General features: G+C 36.2%; 1 protein-coding gene across 1 annotated transcript in view; it reads right to left on the bottom strand.

Annotated features, from left to right (window-relative positions):
- Positions 1-1,082: 1,082 nt before the first annotated feature.
- The window catches only part of RET (ret proto-oncogene), an 87,368-nt gene continuing 68,956 nt past the window's right edge, over positions 1,083-19,494 (bottom strand). Inside the window, exons 15-21 of the mRNA XM_074830514.1 lie at positions 18,753-18,967; positions 18,522-18,644; positions 15,516-15,586; positions 11,367-11,504; positions 9,385-9,484; positions 7,627-7,774; positions 1,083-5,723 (exon numbers count right to left, since the gene is read on the bottom strand). Of these exons, the coding sequence (XP_074686615.1) occupies positions 5,566-5,723; positions 7,627-7,774; positions 9,385-9,484; positions 11,367-11,504; positions 15,516-15,586; positions 18,522-18,644; positions 18,753-18,967 (953 nt within the window). The 3' untranslated portion in view covers positions 1,083-5,565. The remainder of the gene's footprint in view (positions 5,724-7,626; positions 7,775-9,384; positions 9,485-11,366; positions 11,505-15,515; positions 15,587-18,521; positions 18,645-18,752; positions 18,968-19,494) is intronic.

Genomic DNA, 19,494 nt, shown 5'->3' on the forward strand with positions numbered 1-19,494 from the left:
AAGGTAGGGAACCCCATCCTGCAGAATATGAATAGAAGGGGTCCCCATCTCTTCACCATCTCATGTCCTCCTGTCCCTGCAGACTTCAGCATATAGAAGAGTCTTCTATGGGCAAATCCGTGTTCCTAGCCAGATCAGATCAAATGGGGAGTAAGGGAATAGTGGAGTGATAGCAGAGAAGGAGGAGACCACACATCTGCTCTTTGCAGTCATCTGTTGACTCCTTGTCCAACAGATGTAGTGATAGCGTGGTATGTAGTAACTCCACCACTACTTTCAGCACCCATGTTGTGAAAGATTAAAATCATATGTCCCTGCAGTATTCAATAATAAATTGTTTTGCAAACACAATTCTAAAACTAAGGCCCTAGATGTCTTGGTTTACATTCTCTTCTGTCCTCTGCTTAGAGACTAAGAAATACATAAAAACCGGGTCCCGCTACAATGGACATGCTTTCCAGCAGGGGACCTCTATTTCTCTTTAGGGACATGCCAACACATTTCTGAAGCTAAGAAATAATCATAATATCTGGTTCTGTTAACAATGTCTTGCAGAGAGGGTGAGAAAAGCTGATGTATTAGCTTTTTTTTTTCCTTCCCCAAGTCTCTAACTTTATGCTTTATTTGTAAGTACAAGAGGGAAATTTACACAAAATGCTGAGCTAAACTAACTTCCTATGGGGACTTCTGCAGGTACCAGGCTGATTGGACCTACCCTTTAATTACAGACTAGGTGGGAACAGTGACTGTTTTTACCTTCATACCCTATTCACATTTTAACACACTGTATCTATGCGCAGGCACATTCAGTAATTCTGACCATGCAACTAGTGGTTCTTTTCACCACATCAATATTGTGATAAAATAAGCATCTTTTTATATTTTGTATTTTAAGTCAAGATTTGCCCATTGGCTGTACTTTCTCTCCATTAAAATCAGCGGAGGTTTATCAGGGACATAATGACAGGTGACCTAGGTCAAAGCTGAGTGCTTTGTGAAAACCCAATCCATTTTTATATTTGGGAGCCCATTAAAAAAAAAAAAAACAAAACAAAAAAACAAAAAACCAAGCAGAAACACCTACTGTAAACATCACTATTTATTCAAAATATGCACATTACTTGCTATTAATGTAATGGTTTGAACTTCTACAAACTTCTGTGCTTATCTGATTAAATGGAAAGCTTTTCTCTTGGCAATGTAAAAATGCTCTAAAACCAGTTATATATACATTTGCTTATATCAGCAAGGATAGAATCAAACTCTTGGTCTGATACCTAATGGCAACAGTCATTACATTGTCATTGATTTCAGAAGTTACTAATTTCTTTTAACTATCTTGGAAATGAACACACTTTTCTTTCATTCTCTTTTCTAATGGAGAAACTTGGAATGTTATTTCTTGACATGTCAAGTACAACTAAAATGCTCTTAAATTGTTCATACCATTTTGGACTGGCCTGTAATCCATATGAAACAACTTCCAGATGAGATGAAGTTGGATTTTTATGAATGTACCTCATTAGCCAAATGTAACGAGCTAATTATTTCAGATGACCTTAAGGGGTGATGTACTTGTCTGTACTTAGGTAGGCAAAACCTTTTTACTTAATTTCAGAACGTTATCAGCAAAATGAACTTTCGTAACAGCTCAAAAAACTATGTTTTTAGCCAGAAATCTGTTGTGTTGGGGTACCATGCAACCCTTTATAAAACCAGGTAAAACCAAAAAACACACCATGAAAAGAGAGGAACTACTGATCTTCTCAAAATACATTAAGAGTATGTATCTCTATCATAGCTGGAAGGCACAGGTTTCTGTCCCAAAGAATTGGAAACGAGAATTGAGTATGAAACGCAGCTTACATGAACAACTTATCTTTACTGATGAACTTGATAAATACTGAAAAATATTTAATTCACTGTCTCCTCTAGATATACATTAGAGATATATTTGTGCTTACCTGTCTTCTAGTGTCTGCTTCTAAATACTGCTACTAGATAGACAAGTTACAATATTGTGCTAGGGATGGATAGATCCATGCTATTGCTACTTTGTCCGTATTTTGATAATATCTTTTGTACTTTTGATATTAGACTATTAGTATATTTGATTTTAGACCAGCAAATGTTTATGAATAATTTATTCATGAATGATCCCACTAACTTCAGAGGGGCTACTTAAATTATATGAAGTCAGATGCAGTGGACCTGAACAGCTTAGGTTTTCTTATTAAGATTTTATATACTTTTATACATCTTTAGGGGATCATAGGGTTCTTCTTCAGAAAGATAGTTGAGGCTGAAAAAGTCAAACCATTCATCTCACTATGGACAATCTGCACCTTGTTTATGGGGAGCGTTTGCTGGGTGCTACCTAGGAGCTGGTGCTGTTGAATGTTATCTCTAGCATTTTGTTATAAATTTACCATTGTAGCTGCAGTGAGAGACATAGCCCTTTTAGGTGGGCTGAGTTTTGAAACATAGCATTTCAAAATTATAAGTAGAAATATCCTTTTTAGATATATTTTGAGGCTTGTATTATTAATATAAAATTGATTATAAAACATTGAGGAATAGAAACTTGCTTTTATCGTACATTTTTCAGAATTACTTAGGTCCAGTTGAGGGTACTGTAGAGATTCATGCACATTTTGCATGACAAATTGTAGATAAAACCACGTGATTTAAATATTATGTATGTCATATTTAAGGGACAAGATTTTTTTAAAATTTCTATTATATTAAACAGGCTAATGCCTGCAGATTAAAATCTGCAACCTCACAGTAGATTTTCTGAGTATCATACCTCTGGAAAAGTTTGTAGAAACGAGTATCAGAATAGCTTCCTTGTGCTGCTGTAATGACTGGAAAGACACATCAGATTCACCCTCTCCCCCATCTGTCACAACTCAAAGCACAGACCACGTAAACCATGTCATCTCTGCAGATATTTAGAAAAGGCTGGCAGAAATTTTTAGAAAGTTATTCCCTCCAACCTGTACATTTAGGTGAGTCATTTGTTCCCTTTGAATTCACTTTGCTAAGGGCAGCCAAGTGCATAACTGTTTCTGGCACCATTGGAAATAATAATCTGCAATATCACTTCTTTCCCACATGGGAAGTACATTGACTCTCTAATGGGGAACTGAAACAAGATTGTCACCACTCTGACTAATAGCAACACAGAACAAATAGGAAACACTTCAAGGGAAATATTTACAAAAATAGCATACATAGAAGACATGAGAAGTTTTCATATTATGAATGAATACTTGAAAGCAATAATCTATTTCTTACCAACATTCATGAGCAGGAAGGGAGTCAAAATTAGTTGGATTAGGAAACACTTGTTAAGAATTTTTCATTAAGCTTCACTTAATGCAGATAATTGTGTACGGCAACTATAATTATGAGCTGTGTATGTATTTTATATGCAGAATCTATGTCCGCTAATATAAGTCACAATATTAGAGAAATTTTTCACAGGAATTAGTGGTTGAAAGAGCATTTACTCATGCTGGAAATCTAAAATACACAATACTTTCTGCAGCCACTGGTTATTTCAGCATCACTTACTATCCCACTCACCTACTGTACAGCAATGTTGTTGCAGGGCTTTTCAGGTTAGAAACTAGGCGCTTCACACCTCCTAGCTGAATAGTGTTGCTGAAGATAGCTGATAAAAAGAAATTCTTAATTTAAGGAAGAATAAAAAAAAATTAAACAAAAATCTTGATGCCTTGATTGCTCACGGCAAATAAAGAATTCCCTTTTACAGACAGGAAAAGGACTGGACAAAACAACAAGTTACCACAGTGCCATTTTTCTCTCCTTTTTTCATAGATCTCTCAATAAACAGCCCATATAATGGGCTTAATTTTCAGTGTAATTTATTTTAAAAGTGTGCATTATGACAGTTGTGTTATGCCAGTGAAGATCACCATTATATCACAACTGAACCCCTTTTGTATACCTAGCTATATCACTTTACTGTACATAAGCATTACACAACGCAGCTAATGTTTGTACAAAGAAAACGTCACTCTGGTTAGTGCTTGCCTGAAACCAGGACAGGATCAAGTATGATATCCAACAGTGAAGGTGTTTAAATTCCAACATAGCACTTTATATCCCACTTTTTGTAAAATGAAAATCTGTGTTTGGTTGTGGCAGTCTGACTCTCTTGTTTCTGAAATCACGGACTTTAATGGAAACATAAAGTTGATACACAAAACATTTGAAAACAGCTAAATTGGATTGTAAGTGACAGGAGCAAACTTTGGTAGAATTGGATTATTTAGAATAACCATCACAAGGCTAACAACAACTCACTTGGGATTTACATCCCAACATTTGTAGAAACAAAAAGTTATCTTTAACCATACTTGATTACAAATAAAGACAAAAGTAGTGCTGATCATTTACTCTTCCACATAGAACACGACCCACAGTCTGATCGTTCTCCCAAATATCAAGTCAGTGTTGTAAGCACAACATTTTTATATTTCACCTTAACAAATTCCGATGACATTTTCCTTGTATAGTTTCATTAACAGTAGAGTTTTAGACCAATTTTGCTGTGCAAGTGTAGTTTACTCATGACTTTCAAGGTAATAGGTTTATTTGGAGTTATATCATGGCAGTGTCTTGTGCATGGCAGTGTATTCAATTTGGAGCTGAGAGGAGGACTCCAACCCACTGAACATGACTGCAAACAAAATCTCTTTGCTTGTATTCCATCTAAAAACCCTGTACAGTCTATTTTGAACTCATAAGAGGAATTATGATTGTACAAGATTGTACATTTTAACATTAGTAAGATGTAGATGATGGAAAGTAAATTGTGTCAGATGAACACTCTTGATTGCCATCAGTCTATACAGCTTATCTTGTATCAAATTTATCTCCATTGTGCTAAAGGTAAGAGAAGTTACGACTAATAAAACAAAATCTCTTCTCATTAAGACAAGACAATACATTTTACAAGACTTCAAATGTTGAATCTCAGGTCCTCTATTGAGTTACTTAATGTTTGCTTCCAAACCAAGATAAAGGCTTTGTTAGTGCCAACATCATTGTAACGCTTCTCATTTGATAGCAAGCTCAGTAATTTGGGAGCCTATTTCCCCCCTCCCTTCCATATATTGTTTGTGCTTCCTGCTTAGATCAAGTGGTTGTATGCTAACAGCCATTATAAAAGTAGCAGTTCAAGTACATTTTCCCATCCAAAAAAGCTGTAGCAAAGGATGGTTAGTCTAAAAAACAGCGAGAATGAAGTGCGAGGCCATTTGCAGCAAGAAGTTGCCAAATGGAACCATAGGCAAAATGGCAATCTAGAAAGAAGTACTGGAACTACAACTCTTATCCAGCTTGATATGTTTTTTGAAAGGGGAAATCACCAATTATAGTCTTCAGCATGAATAACACACTTTAGAAACTACCAATAAAAGGGTTTGCCAATTTAAAGTTAGTTATTGATTGTACAAAGAACGAGCCAATGGACTTTCCATTCTTTGCATCTTTGTTCCCCTCAGGAGTCCATTACCTTTCACAAAGAAAATTTTAGCTATCAAACTTGTCCATAAATTTTGCCGCTGAGTGTGAAACCATCCAGTTAGCATATACACTATCATTTGCATATCTTGAAAACACAGAGTTAGTGCCATCGAATCTTGTGAGTGGAACGGGGCTCTCCTCAGGCCAGTTCGGGTATGACATGCCTAAAAATGAAAACAGATAATTTTTTCTGCACTGAAGAACCATAACTTCATGTGCAGACAGTAAGGCCCTTGGCAAAACTCCCTTCAATATTTTAAGCCAGTCCACTGGATTTTGTCCCAAATCAATTCATATAAATGATGTTTCGAACTCCCTGAAGCACAAATTCAGATGTAGGCAAAAACCCTGAAAAAATAAAGTGCTTGCTTGATAAAAAATTATGTGCGCGCACGCACACGTGCATAATAAAAAGCTAATAATTTTTCTTCTGATGACCCTCCAACTTTCCATAATTTTATTTTTTAACAATTATGTAGCAATATATTGCTTTGCAAGAGGAAGTTCTTGCTGTACAGGAAGTGCTCCAAGAATTAATAAACCTATTTGGGACAGGATCCAAAGTCCATTCCAATGACTGAGAGTATTTCCATTTACTTAAACAGGTGCCTTTCCTTTGGCTTCAGTGAGGTTTTTGGGGACACTCACACCCTCACCAGGGATCCCCTGCTTAATTTTAGGAAACCCCAGGAGCACAACCGAGTGAAGTCCAACAAAGTCCTGAGCACTCTTGTCTCGATTCAGCACTTAAACGGCATGTAATTATTTGCATTGAGTCCAGTAACTGCTTCTCAGTTTAGGCACAAGTGATCACACCAAAATGGAAGCAGAGTGCTTAGCACCATGTTGATCCAGCTGTACAAGCAGAGAACCATACCAGGGTCAAGATTTTCAAAAACAGAAATCTGATTGTGTTGCTTATTAAGAATTCAGCATCTGCCATCAACCTTGGTGGCAACTTTTTCTGTTACTGCATTTTTTTAACAATCTGGCCACTAAGTGCCCCAAAGTGAACGTGAGTTGGGGGAACCTATTAAAGAAAATTATAGCTAGGGTATAGATCAAAAATAGACCCAAAGCCATGTATTAATGGCAACTTTTATGCTAAAAGATCCAACTTTTCAAAAGTCGTACTGCTTGAAGAATGAAAAAAATATCTGTGATGTTAGTAAATATCTAAAAACATGTAGAATATTTAATCAGGAGACAAAATGTAGGAGTTTTGGCAAGAACCATTTTTACTGTCCATCTCACCATCACAATATGAAAGCATATGTTCTTTTTAAAAACATTTGCTACATCATTCAATCAAGGTTTAGTACTGACATTTTCATAATAAATCAAAGGACGTGAAAACAGCTGAGTGTATTTTCAAAATGCCCATTGTTAATTCAATTTTCAAAGACTTTACATATTGATTTAGTTTGTATATAATACTTATATACAGTATTTCTACCTTCTGTATATAATCTCTGGTTTCATTCTATGATACATTAAATAGACATTTCAGCTTATGGATCCAGAATGCATTAACAGCAGCTGAAATTTAAAAATCCATCTTGATAAATGAAAAATGTTGCAGATGGGTCCTATCATTGAGCTATGGCAAAAAACAGTATTTAAAAAAAAAAGTCTATTGCTTAAATTAGAGGTGCAGAATCTAACATACTTTAAATGTTCCTAGCCTCCCCCAACAGGATAGTTGAATTAGATACTCATTAGCATTTTATATTTCCCCTGAGAATGCTTCCCTGATCTTTTTTTTTTCTCTTTTACTATATGATATCTAGTCATTTTACTTATTTTCACATCCTTTTAAAAATGTTTATTTTAAACACAGCTGCAAAATGACTAAAGGATGATCCTGATGCAAACTTTGACATTTACCAAAAGAAAAAACAAACAAACAAACAAAAAAACCGAAAAGAAGCTTCCAAGCAAATTTTGATTGGCTTCATTCAGACAAGAAACACTGTAATGGGGTTACAGAGTCTGAGAACAGTGCAGAAGAAAAATCATTTTTTTTTTTGTGTTGCTAGAATCTAGTAAATGCATGTGAAATTCTACCATAGAGTTTGTTTTCAATCCATGTGGAAGGGAGGGTTCGAGGGAGGGGAGCATTATTACAGTCCACGAGTGGTGTCTCCTCTTCTGAGAGCCCATCGTCATAAAGTAAGGAATCAGAAGGTGTAGAAGCCGCAAGATCTAAGTAGTCCTAAGAAGCGAACACAGGAAAAGCTGGGTTAATGTACGTGGCAGTGTTGCTGGCTGGGTAATAAAGGCTAAATGTGCATCTGGTTCCTTTAAAACAAGTAACTACATACCCTACTGCATTTGTCTCTTGATAGTACCTCTGGCACCGGAGTAGGCTCTCCCTTTCTGCAACCATAGCATCTTTGGAAGTATCTGATTTGCCAGAACACTAGACATGCTAGAGACATATTAATACTTCCCTTACTTAATTCTACACGTCACTAAAATAACCAAGAAGTTAAAGTGCTGTGCTAACTGATTTGTTTGACCTTCAGTTCTGCTATGCCTGATGTATATGTATGACTGAAATATATATATATAGATACATATGCACACTTAAAGGAGAAGGTACTCGGATCTTGTCATCATTTTACAGAAGCTATTACATAAGCATGTATAAAATTAGCTGTGTAAATATTGCCAAATAAAGCTTTTCCTGCTGTTGGTCTAAAACTATTTAGTTTAACCATAAGAATTCATAGGTTTTCATCTATGCTGCTGAATTGCTTTGATGTAAAAAACAAATGTGAAGCATTTTCAACTAATCTAAAATATATTTTTTCCTTCAAAATGGCTTTTCCTTTGGAAATTTACTGAAATTAAAAATATAAAAGTTATCCAATTTTATAAATTAAAAAATCTTCAGAATTTTTCATGAAGAAAGGCAAGAAGAAAAATTACTAATTTGTTGAGCTCTATTTTGGAGTGGCTTTGGTTTTAATTATGATGAAAGTTTCAGAAAACTTGCCAGCCTCTGTATTATAAGCCTGTCACTGAACATGCAGATTGTTTGCCTACTGATTCTCAGCAGCTAAAAGTTAGTGGCTGACAAGTCAGAGTGATTTAAAGTACAGCCTAGACCTTTCGCTTTGCCATTTTTAATTTAGAACTAATTCTTACATTCACATCCTGAACAAAATTGTTCCCATTTGTTTATTGGTCCTTTTTGCACCAAGTGTCAATGCCATCACATTCTTAAATCTGATAATGGTCACTGTATTTCTTCTGTTTTTCATTTGTAACTAACCTTTTCCCATAACTAGATTTAAAAAAAAAAAATTATGTGTTTATGTGCAAGTAGGTATGTATACATTTTATAAATATATGCAACTTGGCTTATTTTTAGATCTCAGCATCCATTCATTCAAAGAAAATCTATACAGGATTATAATAGTTTTGGAACTATTGGTGGAATCATACAGCTTTCGTATCTCTGTTGCTATCATCATATAACTAAATCAGATTCAAGGACATATTACATTCTTCTAGTTCCAGGCTTCCTAGGGTTTTTTATTCAGGAGTAACTTTTCACAGAAATTTTTAATTTTTTTTTTTTATTTAAAGAAGCTAGACAAATTAAGGATAACTTATCTGCATTTAGGGTTGAGGTCACCAAAGCCCCTATATGACTTTCAAAAAGCTGGATGCATTTGGAAGAAACTAGATCTATAAATGCTTCAAAATTTGATGAAAAGTAAATTACTTTCCTTTTTTTAAAAAATCATTATTTCTGTATATTCAAATTCAGATGATCACAAAAGCTTTCAAAAACTCATGCTTTCCCACACTTACCCTACTCTTCACCATCATTTTCTCTAGTTCCTTGCTGATCTCAGCAAATGTTGGTCTTTTATCAGGTTCTTGCTTCCAACAACGCAACATCAGGTTGTACCTGTGATCCGCCACAAGGTGAAAAAAAAAAAACCAACAAATTGTTAGAAGTGGGTCATGCTTCTGCTCAAATAATTTATAGTACTGAAGTTGAACTGTGGTGTGAAGGCCATCCACAAGTACATCAATCTTTCTTGTGTGTTCTGTTAAACATTCCCTTGAATCAACAACTGATATTCACAAGAATGGGCTTTTATTTTCATGAGTCTTTATGAGTTTAAATGATGATGCATGTGGCTGTCCTTGAAGGACTGTAATCTTAGGTTTCTTTCATTATTTTCACTTTTTCAAAGGACCACCTCATGTGTAGGCACCACTGATGTGCATGTCTTAACCTGAAAAACTCTTGTTATATCAGAAAGTAGAATTTTGTTCTTCATTTGTTTAAGTTCTGAAAAGTTTCTGTAAACTTTTATTTAAAGTGAAGCCCAATCTAAGACTATTTGCGCAAACTATCATTCTTTTCATTACTTCTATTATTTTTATTATATCTATTCTTATTCTGTCTTTAACTGCTTTCTATAGCATACAGTGTGGAAAAAAAGAAGGGAGCAGAATTAAAGTTTTACAGTTGAGTGACTGTCAGACAGACATTGGCCAAGTTTTGGATGTGTAACTTTCCAACCTGTGCCATTCATGTTATTTTTCTAGCTCAAGTGTTTTCAGGACTAAGTGATCTAGTCACAGAAGAGCTCAAATTGTGGAAACAGTTGGCCACAAAAACTACAGCAAGCTATTGAAAAGAATTGCGTTTTTTTCCCTCATCCATGATCTCTCTCTTGACTGGGCAAAGCAGAGAATACAATTTAAGAAAAATGGTCCTTAGAGTGGGTTCTCAAAGTCTGTCAGAAAAATTTCTGAGTAAAACAGAAAAAATCTGAACCAGTCAGAAAACCATGATGTGGCTTGAATAAAAAAAGAATCTCAGACCTGGTCAGCTTGCCTAACCTACCAATTATCAATGATATAGCATGTGTTTGAGGAATAAAGTCCCTGTTGAGATGAAACAAACAAAAAATTAAGTATTTGCTAGAGGATATTTGCCAGTGACACTTGCAAGCTTCTACCCTGCCCTAAATTCAGAAACTCTTAATGTTTTTTCTCTGTATGTGGTATTAAAAAAATACAAATTGTATTATTTATACTATATTTTCTCAGCCTGGCTGTGGCCAAAGTATCCTTTCATACTGAAAATCAGTCAAAAGAGATGTCATAGTGATTATAGCCTGGTAACTTTTTAAAGAAACCTGGCCATGACCAGATTTGCAGAATGAACATAAAATCATGCCTCATCTCCAAATGCCATGGAAGAACCACAGAGAGAAGTTATTTCACATTGAGAGTGTTTTGATAAATCAGCCAATAAAATATGAACCATCTCCAAATAGAAAAGAAATTGGCATGGGCTTATCAAGTCACAGAAACATCATGTCTTCTAGGGTATAGATTTCTGGGCCAAGGTATAATTTCTCCTGTGTAATACCAGGACAACTAATAGACAATGACTGTGGATGGGACATCTATCTCATTTGCAGAAAAGTGCTGAAACATTTTCTTGAATATTTCAGCTACTGCTGTGTTTTATGAAATTTTCCTCCTCCCCTCCATTCTCAAAAGTTTTGAATATTCAAACTCTTTTAATTGTTTGGCAAGTGTGTTATTCAATATTCTCCAAATATTTTGGATGTATCTCCAAGCATTCTGTCGGCAATTCTTTTCCTGCACTTTACTGTTCACTGTTACATTCTTTTGAGCACTACATATTTTGACTATACCTCTGAGATATACAGAATAGTATTTATGTGGTATTTATTTAAACATTTTTTTAAACATATTTATTCAAGAGATGTTTTATGAATCTAATCAGATCAAGAGCTACTTACATTTCTTCACTGCAGTTTTCTGGTCTCTCCATTCTATAGCCTGTTTTTAGGAGGTTAAAGAGTCTTTCAGGAGCAATACCTGGGTAGGGATTGCCTCCCAAAGTTACAATCTCCCATAGCAGAACTCCAAATGACCATCTGAAAAAGAGAAAATTCGTTTTTATTTAGAGTGGTGGGTTTCAAGAGCTTCATGTGGCTTTCACCCAACAAATCTCTTTCTAGTGTTTTGAGAAACCAACCAAATGCAAGACATTGCTGAGCAAGAGGGGCTGTACAGATGCATATAGAGCCATCCTTGTTCCCAAATACCATTCATTAAAAAGACAGTAGAGATAAGGGATACCCCTCTTTTATCCACTGACAAAAGCTAACTATATCCTGGGAAGGCCCTTCTTCTCTAGGCAGAAAAATAAAGTCCATCCCATGGTGGCCCAGTCCAAAGGCTCGTTCCTCTTCTGTGCAGTGCTCCTGGAGGTGCCTCTCTTTTTCCTTGGGCAACAGAGGGAGTCTAACCTCCCTAATTAGCTGTTATAGTCCTATTCAGAAATAATTGTCTACATTTTCACAGGCTGGCTCAACCAGTTATCAAGGGATGAGTTTGCTGTCTTGACTATGAGGTGGTGTTTATATGCACAATGTGTTTATTTCAATTGTAAGCAACACCTTTGATATCAGCTGTTCTGTTAGGTCATTTCAGTGATTCAGGACTCAATTTTCTGCTTACAGTTAATGAAAGAAGAGGAAAGAATTTATTCTGGAAATACCAAATGCCTAAAATATAGTTTAATGTAGAACAGAAGACAGAAGAAACTGTTTTCTGAAATGAACAGAAGAAATGGTGACTTTTTTAAACCTACATTATTGACAAGCTCAAGCAAAAAGACCCTTGCTCAATAGGTTGGAAATATTTAGATGGATTAAATTAGTCCATTTTTGGAGGGCAGGCCAGGAGAAGAGAGGCAAAAATGTTTTTCTTTCCTTAGTTGAAGGCTTTTTTGAGACACAAAGAAGCTACAAACCACTCTGAATCTGCTCAACTGACAGAGCTGCCAAAATTTGGATGTTCAAAACAAAGGAAACCAGCCAACACAGTTTCACACAAAGGGGATACTCAATGGGATGCATCTGGAAGAAAATTACATACAATTTATGACAAATGTTAGCTTTTGTGCTCTCATCATTGGGTCATTTCTGTGAAAACTCCACTTTTAAGAAGATTTTAGGAAGTTTTACACACCTAATGCCAAACCAAACAGCAGTGTCTAATTCCCTTTGAAAATTCCATCTCAAAATGTTAGCCACAAACCTCACCTCCTGTCTGACTACATTCCACCTGTGCTTCTCACATTTTAAAGAACAATGGTAACCCCAAAAGTACAGCAATAAAACTTCCAAAATGGGCAGAGAAGCCAAAGTGAGTCTCACAGAGTCCTAAATGGTATGCTGCCATTTTTCTTCCTAATGCCAATTCATTAATTTTTAATCACTCTGCACATTCTTGAAAGCTAATGAATATTTATAGCATTTTCATTTATTTTATTAATATACCTCCTCATACCCTTTTTGAAGCCAGTTATGCTCTGCCATCATGTTATAATTCTGTCCATGATTAATTTGAATAAACTTCGTAGTGTGGCAGGTTTTATTTTTAAAATCCACCTCTTCTGCTTAAGAGGAATTTTACAGAATGTGGAAGGAGGGATCAGATGAATAATTTCTTAATTAAAGTTGTTTACTAAATAGGCATATTAGAATAGAATGCTGCAGAATGCTGCAAGGCTTTCAAATCATTATACAAATTAAATATTATGGGAGGAGAGATGGGAGATGAAAAATTTCCCATTGTGCTATGTTTGCTGCTGAATAAAACTGTGATCAGAAAAAGCCAGGAAAGAAAAATATGTGAAGAGGAAGACAGTGGGCTGGCTTTCCACTGATGTCATTGACCTCTGAAGCAAAACCAGGATTTTGTAAATGCTGGCAAGCATTTACCGGCAAGTGGTACTGCTGTTAAGCACTGCTAACCACTAACTATACAGAATGGCTTCAGAAGGAAGAGTCCAAAAAATAGAGACACAGAGTATCATAAAAAAGACCGTATTGGAATGGTTGTTGAGTATATTAATATATGTTCACTAAAATATATAGTTGCATCACCACAAACAACAAAGAATATTCATGAAATATTTGCAGTGAGTGTAATTATCTAAAATAACAATCAATGCTGCAAGAAAGTACTTTATCGGTTTGCAGCTGTAGGAATGGTATTTGTGGAATTTAGCGCTGGAGAGGATTTGTTTTGCAACTGTGTGTGTCTCAGTACTGTTCTGTAGGGACTTGGCTAAATTAGAAGCTGCTATATAACACTTAGATTACTTCATTAATAATGACATGAATAGCGAGGGTGACCCTCACCAGTGAGTCAAAGGTACGCTGTGTGGCAGACATTTAGACCTTTTATGCCATTGTATTGAAGCGGACCTACAAAACACAGTGCAGTGCGCTCTGTTAAGAACACCTGATCCATCTCCAAGAAGGCTGGTAAATCAGCATGGCTTTACACAGAGATACTAATCCCAATCTGGGAAGCAGAAAAACTGCACAGCACCAGCGTGCTGCCCAGTGCTCTGAGCTAGCTTGCTTGATGCCAGCTCGATAATCTCTGCATGGTGTTGTATCACATGTACAAGAGATGGGCTCCTGGGCTTAATAGCAGCTCATCAGGAAAACAAACAGGGAGGAATGGTATTGGATCCAGAAGATCAATCAACAATCAAAGAAGAGGCAGTTACATGACAACACAATCTGTTCTGGCCTCAAACTACAGTGACAAATCTGTTTTGCAGAAAATGAAGAAATTAAAAATGCACTAAGAAGTTTTTAATAGAATTTTAACAATTCTCTGGGAAAAGTCACTGTAGAGGAGCAGGTCAGCAAAACTGATACTCTGAGGAGGATAAAAAGAGACTCTGAAAAACCTGTAAGCAGACCTAAGTAAAAGTGACACTGTCCCAAGAATTACCCCAATCTTTTTTCTTTTCTTACTCCAAGTGGAACAGTAAATAAAAATATTTTAGAAATTCATTTTGTAAGGAATTTCCATGGCAAGCAAATTATTTTGTTTCACTAAAACTGCTCTGACTTGCAAAGAGAAGAGTAAAAAGTGAATGTAAATCATTTTAGAAGTACAGATCAAAAGGTTCCTAATTGCACATACTGCTGTTATCAGTGTTTTCCCCCAAAGTGAGATGTCATTGTGATTGGTATGTTTTACTCCATTTGAGTTTAATAAAAGTGTTACTTTAATCAGATCCTCTTTCAAGGGAAACTTGGAAGATATCAAAACGCTACCCAAAATGCTACCTAGCAGAAAATCAGACATAAGTACTGCTGCTTTTGCAGTCCCTTAGAGGTTTTTCTCCTAAATAAATAATACTTAGTTTTACAGTGTCTGCCTGGTGACTAGTCACAAGCATCTTTCACGCCACAGAAAAAGAAACGGAAGTATCTGATCCCGAGTTAAATGTATACAAACACTCCTCTGCCTGGCTCCTCGCTTATCAGACATGAAAACAGTTTAGCTGTGGTTGCTTTGCCACCTAATCATCAGGTGGAGATAGGAGCATATCAATCTTCAGGATCTGTTTCCCTAATCATGCAAATGAACTTGCATTTTGGCAGCGGAACTGGACTATTCTCCTAAGGTCTGAGCTGGCTGTCATTAAAATTAATTGGAGTTTTGTCATTGATTTCAATAGGAGTGAGGCCAGGCATTAAATTCCTTTCCCTTTCTTGCCACAGACAAGGGACGAACAGGAACTGGGAAGTTTGGGCATGACCATTATCTTTAGCAAAGACTAGTAATTTGTGTCTATATTCAAAGGCAACCATGTCACATGAACAGATCCAACCCTTCTTGATTTCAACAGGAATTATGTACCTAAATACTTCTGATAATCTTTTCTTGAGATTGAATTCAACAGCAAAAATCCTATGTATCATTGCCAGCGCATGGTGCCACCCAGGCTGTGTTCCTCATGTCTCTTTGTAAGAGGAACAGCTTTGGCTACTATGTACCTTGTTGTGCTTCCCCCCTCATCTCCTTAAACAAGCACAGAAGCCATAAAGAACATAAGAAACTACACTTACACATCACTTTGTGTTGTATAGATATGATCAAATAGGGATTCTATGGCCATCCATTTAACAGGTATCCGACCCTAGGAGGAGAAAAAGCAACAATGCAATTACTGGTCAGAAAATTAAGTTTTCAAGTGGAAAACCAAGGTATATATCTTCAAAACTGTAACAGATACTCTATCCATACTCTAATATTTTCCAATGGACTGAATGGTTTGCATTTCATAAGAAAAACAGCTAGGAGAACAACTGTAAGAGTTTTTAACGTCACTCATTTGTTTCATTCAACACACTTCAGTAATCTAATTATGTACAATAAGATGTGGTTTTTTTCCAGGTGGTCACCGGTTTAAGTTGGATAAACTCAACTCTCCGCTTAACAGAGAGCTTCATCCACAGAGTTATATTCTTGAAACATGAATGTCTGTCTTCCCATTGCTTTTGGGAAATGTGCAAATGCAAAAATGATGGGGAATGATGATTAAAGAGGAAGAGCTATCTCATTTATATCAGGCATGATGCATTAATGGAAGCACCTAGATGTTAAGATACCTTTGGTTTCAGAACTGTACCTGGACAATCATATTCAGTTACTGGTTACTAAATTGAATCTACAAGCTGCTACTTTCCACTGGCAGAAATTCACTGATAAAATCAGAGAAATCTGCCCCAGATATTCATGAAGATCTAGCCTTGCAAAAATTTCCAAGATGTTTCATAACCTTCGCAATATCACTAGCATTCATATGCTTTTCTTCTTGTTATCATGAAATTCATATATATATGCAACAACTGTTTCAGTAGGATTTGAAACTTATCCTTCTTCCTTCCTCAATTTTTTCTTTTCCCTGTTTCCCTATGCAAGCAAACAGATGCTTGTTAGGCTCTGAATAATGCTACGGTGATAAGTGTCTCAGAAGTAAAGAGAAAATATCCATTCAGTACATTAACACCCCCCCCAAATAAAATGAAAATGCCTTTATGTAAATGCATCATTCTTAAAATACAGAGCAACTGGTATAGATCAATGTACGACACATACATCAGAAGATAGCTAAATGAACGTGGTAAAGCCCTTTTACATATGATCATGTTTTCCAAAAGGTTTTTTTTCTTCACAACTTATTTTGACTTAGGAAACATTCACACAAACTGGCCTGAAAAAAACAGGAAAGCTAAACTGAAAATTCACAGTATTTATGGAAATCTTTTCATAAAATTCTAAAATTTTCACACACAAAAATTTCTGTTGGCAACTGTTTCGTATTAAGTCATATAGCAAACTGAACCGACACCACTCATCTTAGAAAGAGGCAGTAGAAAGTAGTGTTAGCGAACATCACAGTCTGGCCTGGGATTGACTGTAAAAGTTCTGCTGATGTCAGTGACAGGTGGATGCAAACAGGCAGAACACAGGATTTGGCTTGCTGTATTTGATGGTATTTTTTACAAGAATAAATAAATGACAAGCCTTAACTTATCTTCTTAGTCTCAAAGTTATTATGCTCAAATGTTGCAGTTCAGGGAAGTAGTGATGTGACTCAACAACTCATCTTTCCATCAAATTTCCTTTGCACAGTTGTAGAAGTGAAACGTTACAGTATGCTGAATCCTGCCATGAGCACTGTGAGCAGACAGAACTGTATCAAGGCACCTGACAATAACTTACTGTGGCAGGCAAAATAGAATTACTTTAAATAACCTGGCAGGTAGCATTAGCTCCTAATCTATGGCAACCTATGATGTACCATTTTGATTAAGATTTGGTGTCTTTCATACATTTGGAAGTATTTGTAGGAGGGCACGATGAGGATTTGTAGGAGGGCATGATGAGGAACTGGATAAATGAGAGGACCCACCTCATTTAAAAATGGACTGCCCTCTACCTGTAAAAAGGTTAATAGTTAAAAGCTTCTGCAATGAAAAAAGGTGTCATTCTTCTGTATTTACATTAACAAAACACATGCTATTTTTAAGCATCCTGTGTGAACTCTCTAGCCTTAAGAAAAAGAAATAATTTATTACAGACTATTTGGCACATTGCTTTTAAAAAGCAGCAAATCTCCTGCTTTTTACATATTGTCTTGCAACTTTTCATAGGATCAGAGAACCGCTGAGGTGGGCAGGGACCTTACCCCTCTGCTCACAGCAGGGTCAGCCACAGCATGCTTCTTGAGACCATTTCCAGCCAGGTTTTGAGTATCTCCAGAGATGAAGATTCTCTGGGCAGCCTGCTCCAGGGTTCAATCATTGTTATGGTAAAAAAATTTTTTCTTTTCTTTAAATGGAATTTCTCATATTTAAAATAGCTCCCATTGCCTCTTGTCCTGTCACTGGGCCACAGTGAGAAGAGCCTGGCTCTGTTGGCTTTATTTCCTCCTATCAGGTATTTATACACATCAGTAAGATTCCCCTGAGGCCTCTTGTCTCCAGGCTAAACAAACACAGCTCTGTTAGCCTCTCCTTGCATGTCAGGTGTTCCAAGGCCTTAATCATCATAGTGACCCTTCTTTTACTTTTATTAACTTTTACACATTAGAAATACATTGCTTCTGTTGATGAGTCAACAAAAAGAGGTGGAGGAGACAGTGGTGACTTAAGTGTGATACATCTTTTACACATGTATGTATATTATATTATATTAGGCGTTGGAATGGGCTGCCCAGGGCGGTGGTGGAGTCCCCATCCCTGGAGGTGTTTAAGAGTTGGGCTGACATAGCGCTTAGGGATATGGTGTAGTTGAGAACGGTCAGTGTGAGGTTAATGGTTGGACTAGGTGATCTTCAAGGTCTTTTCCAACCTAGATGAATCTGTGAAAAGATTCTGTGAAAAGATTACTGTCCCACTGATTAAGCTCATAATTTTGTTTCTTTTTTATTTCTTTAAAATAGAGAATTATTTTAAATTAATAATAAATAGCTATTATCTTTTTCTTCTGTGCTCAAGTCCTGCAGTATAAGTTCATTCTCTTGATTAGATAATCATTTCCACTACAGTTTTTAATATGCACTGTACCTTGCTCCTCTTGACATATGAATCTTCTTCATATACATCACGGGAAAGGCCAAAATCAGAAATCTTCATTTTGCGTCCTTCTGCCACCAATACATTTCTGGCTGCTAAATCACGATGAACAAGCTTTTGGAAGAAACCAACAATAGTGTTTATGCTTCTTGTGGAGGAACTAACCGCTGTCATGTCCATTTATCACAAGGACATGCTCAGATCACTATTACACTACCCTACCTTCATTTCTGCAAGGTACTGCATTCCTCGTGATATCTGCCATGCAAACGATATCAAATCTCCCATTGTTAAGGCTCTCTCATCAGGGTTATCCAAATAACTTGAATTTCTGTTGCCATCGCTACCCACGTAGCTTGGTCCTACTTTTCGACTTTCCCTGAGAAAACTGCGCAAGGAGCCATATTTAGCATATTCCACAATTAAATACAGCGGACCTGAAATAAACAAACACACTGATAAGTAAACAATTGATAGACAGTAATTTTAATTTTTTTCAAAAAAAGTCTCTTCTGATCCACACATTGTTTTGAACGGTCAGAGGCTCCAGACACCTCTGGACTTTATGTAAAAGGCACTGAATCAGCCATGGAATCATAGAATATTTTTAGCTTACATCCTCTATGCAAAGTGAGTTTCAGCCTAAATCAAAGCAGAATTCAGGCAAGTCTTGACTATATTCCTCCATCTAGATAATTTGAGACTAAAAAAGAGGCAACTTTCTTACAAATCAGATCTGTGAAACAGCCTAACTCAGAAAAACTTTTTAAAAAAAATTAAAATCAAAATAATTTTCTGTAGTGTGTGATACTGAGCTCACAAATCATCTGCTAATTCCAGTATTGTGTTTAAGGTGCCTTTTCAGAGCACTTAGAAATATTCTGACATTTCAATCCATTAGTTTCTCCTCCCCATTACCCACATGAATAATACCCACTCAGTGCTTTAATGCTAAATACATTTG

Source organism: Strix aluco, chromosome 7 (genome assembly GCF_031877795.1).
Source record: "Strix aluco isolate bStrAlu1 chromosome 7, bStrAlu1.hap1, whole genome shotgun sequence".
Classification (NCBI taxonomy): Eukaryota; Metazoa; Chordata; class Aves; order Strigiformes; family Strigidae; genus Strix; species Strix aluco.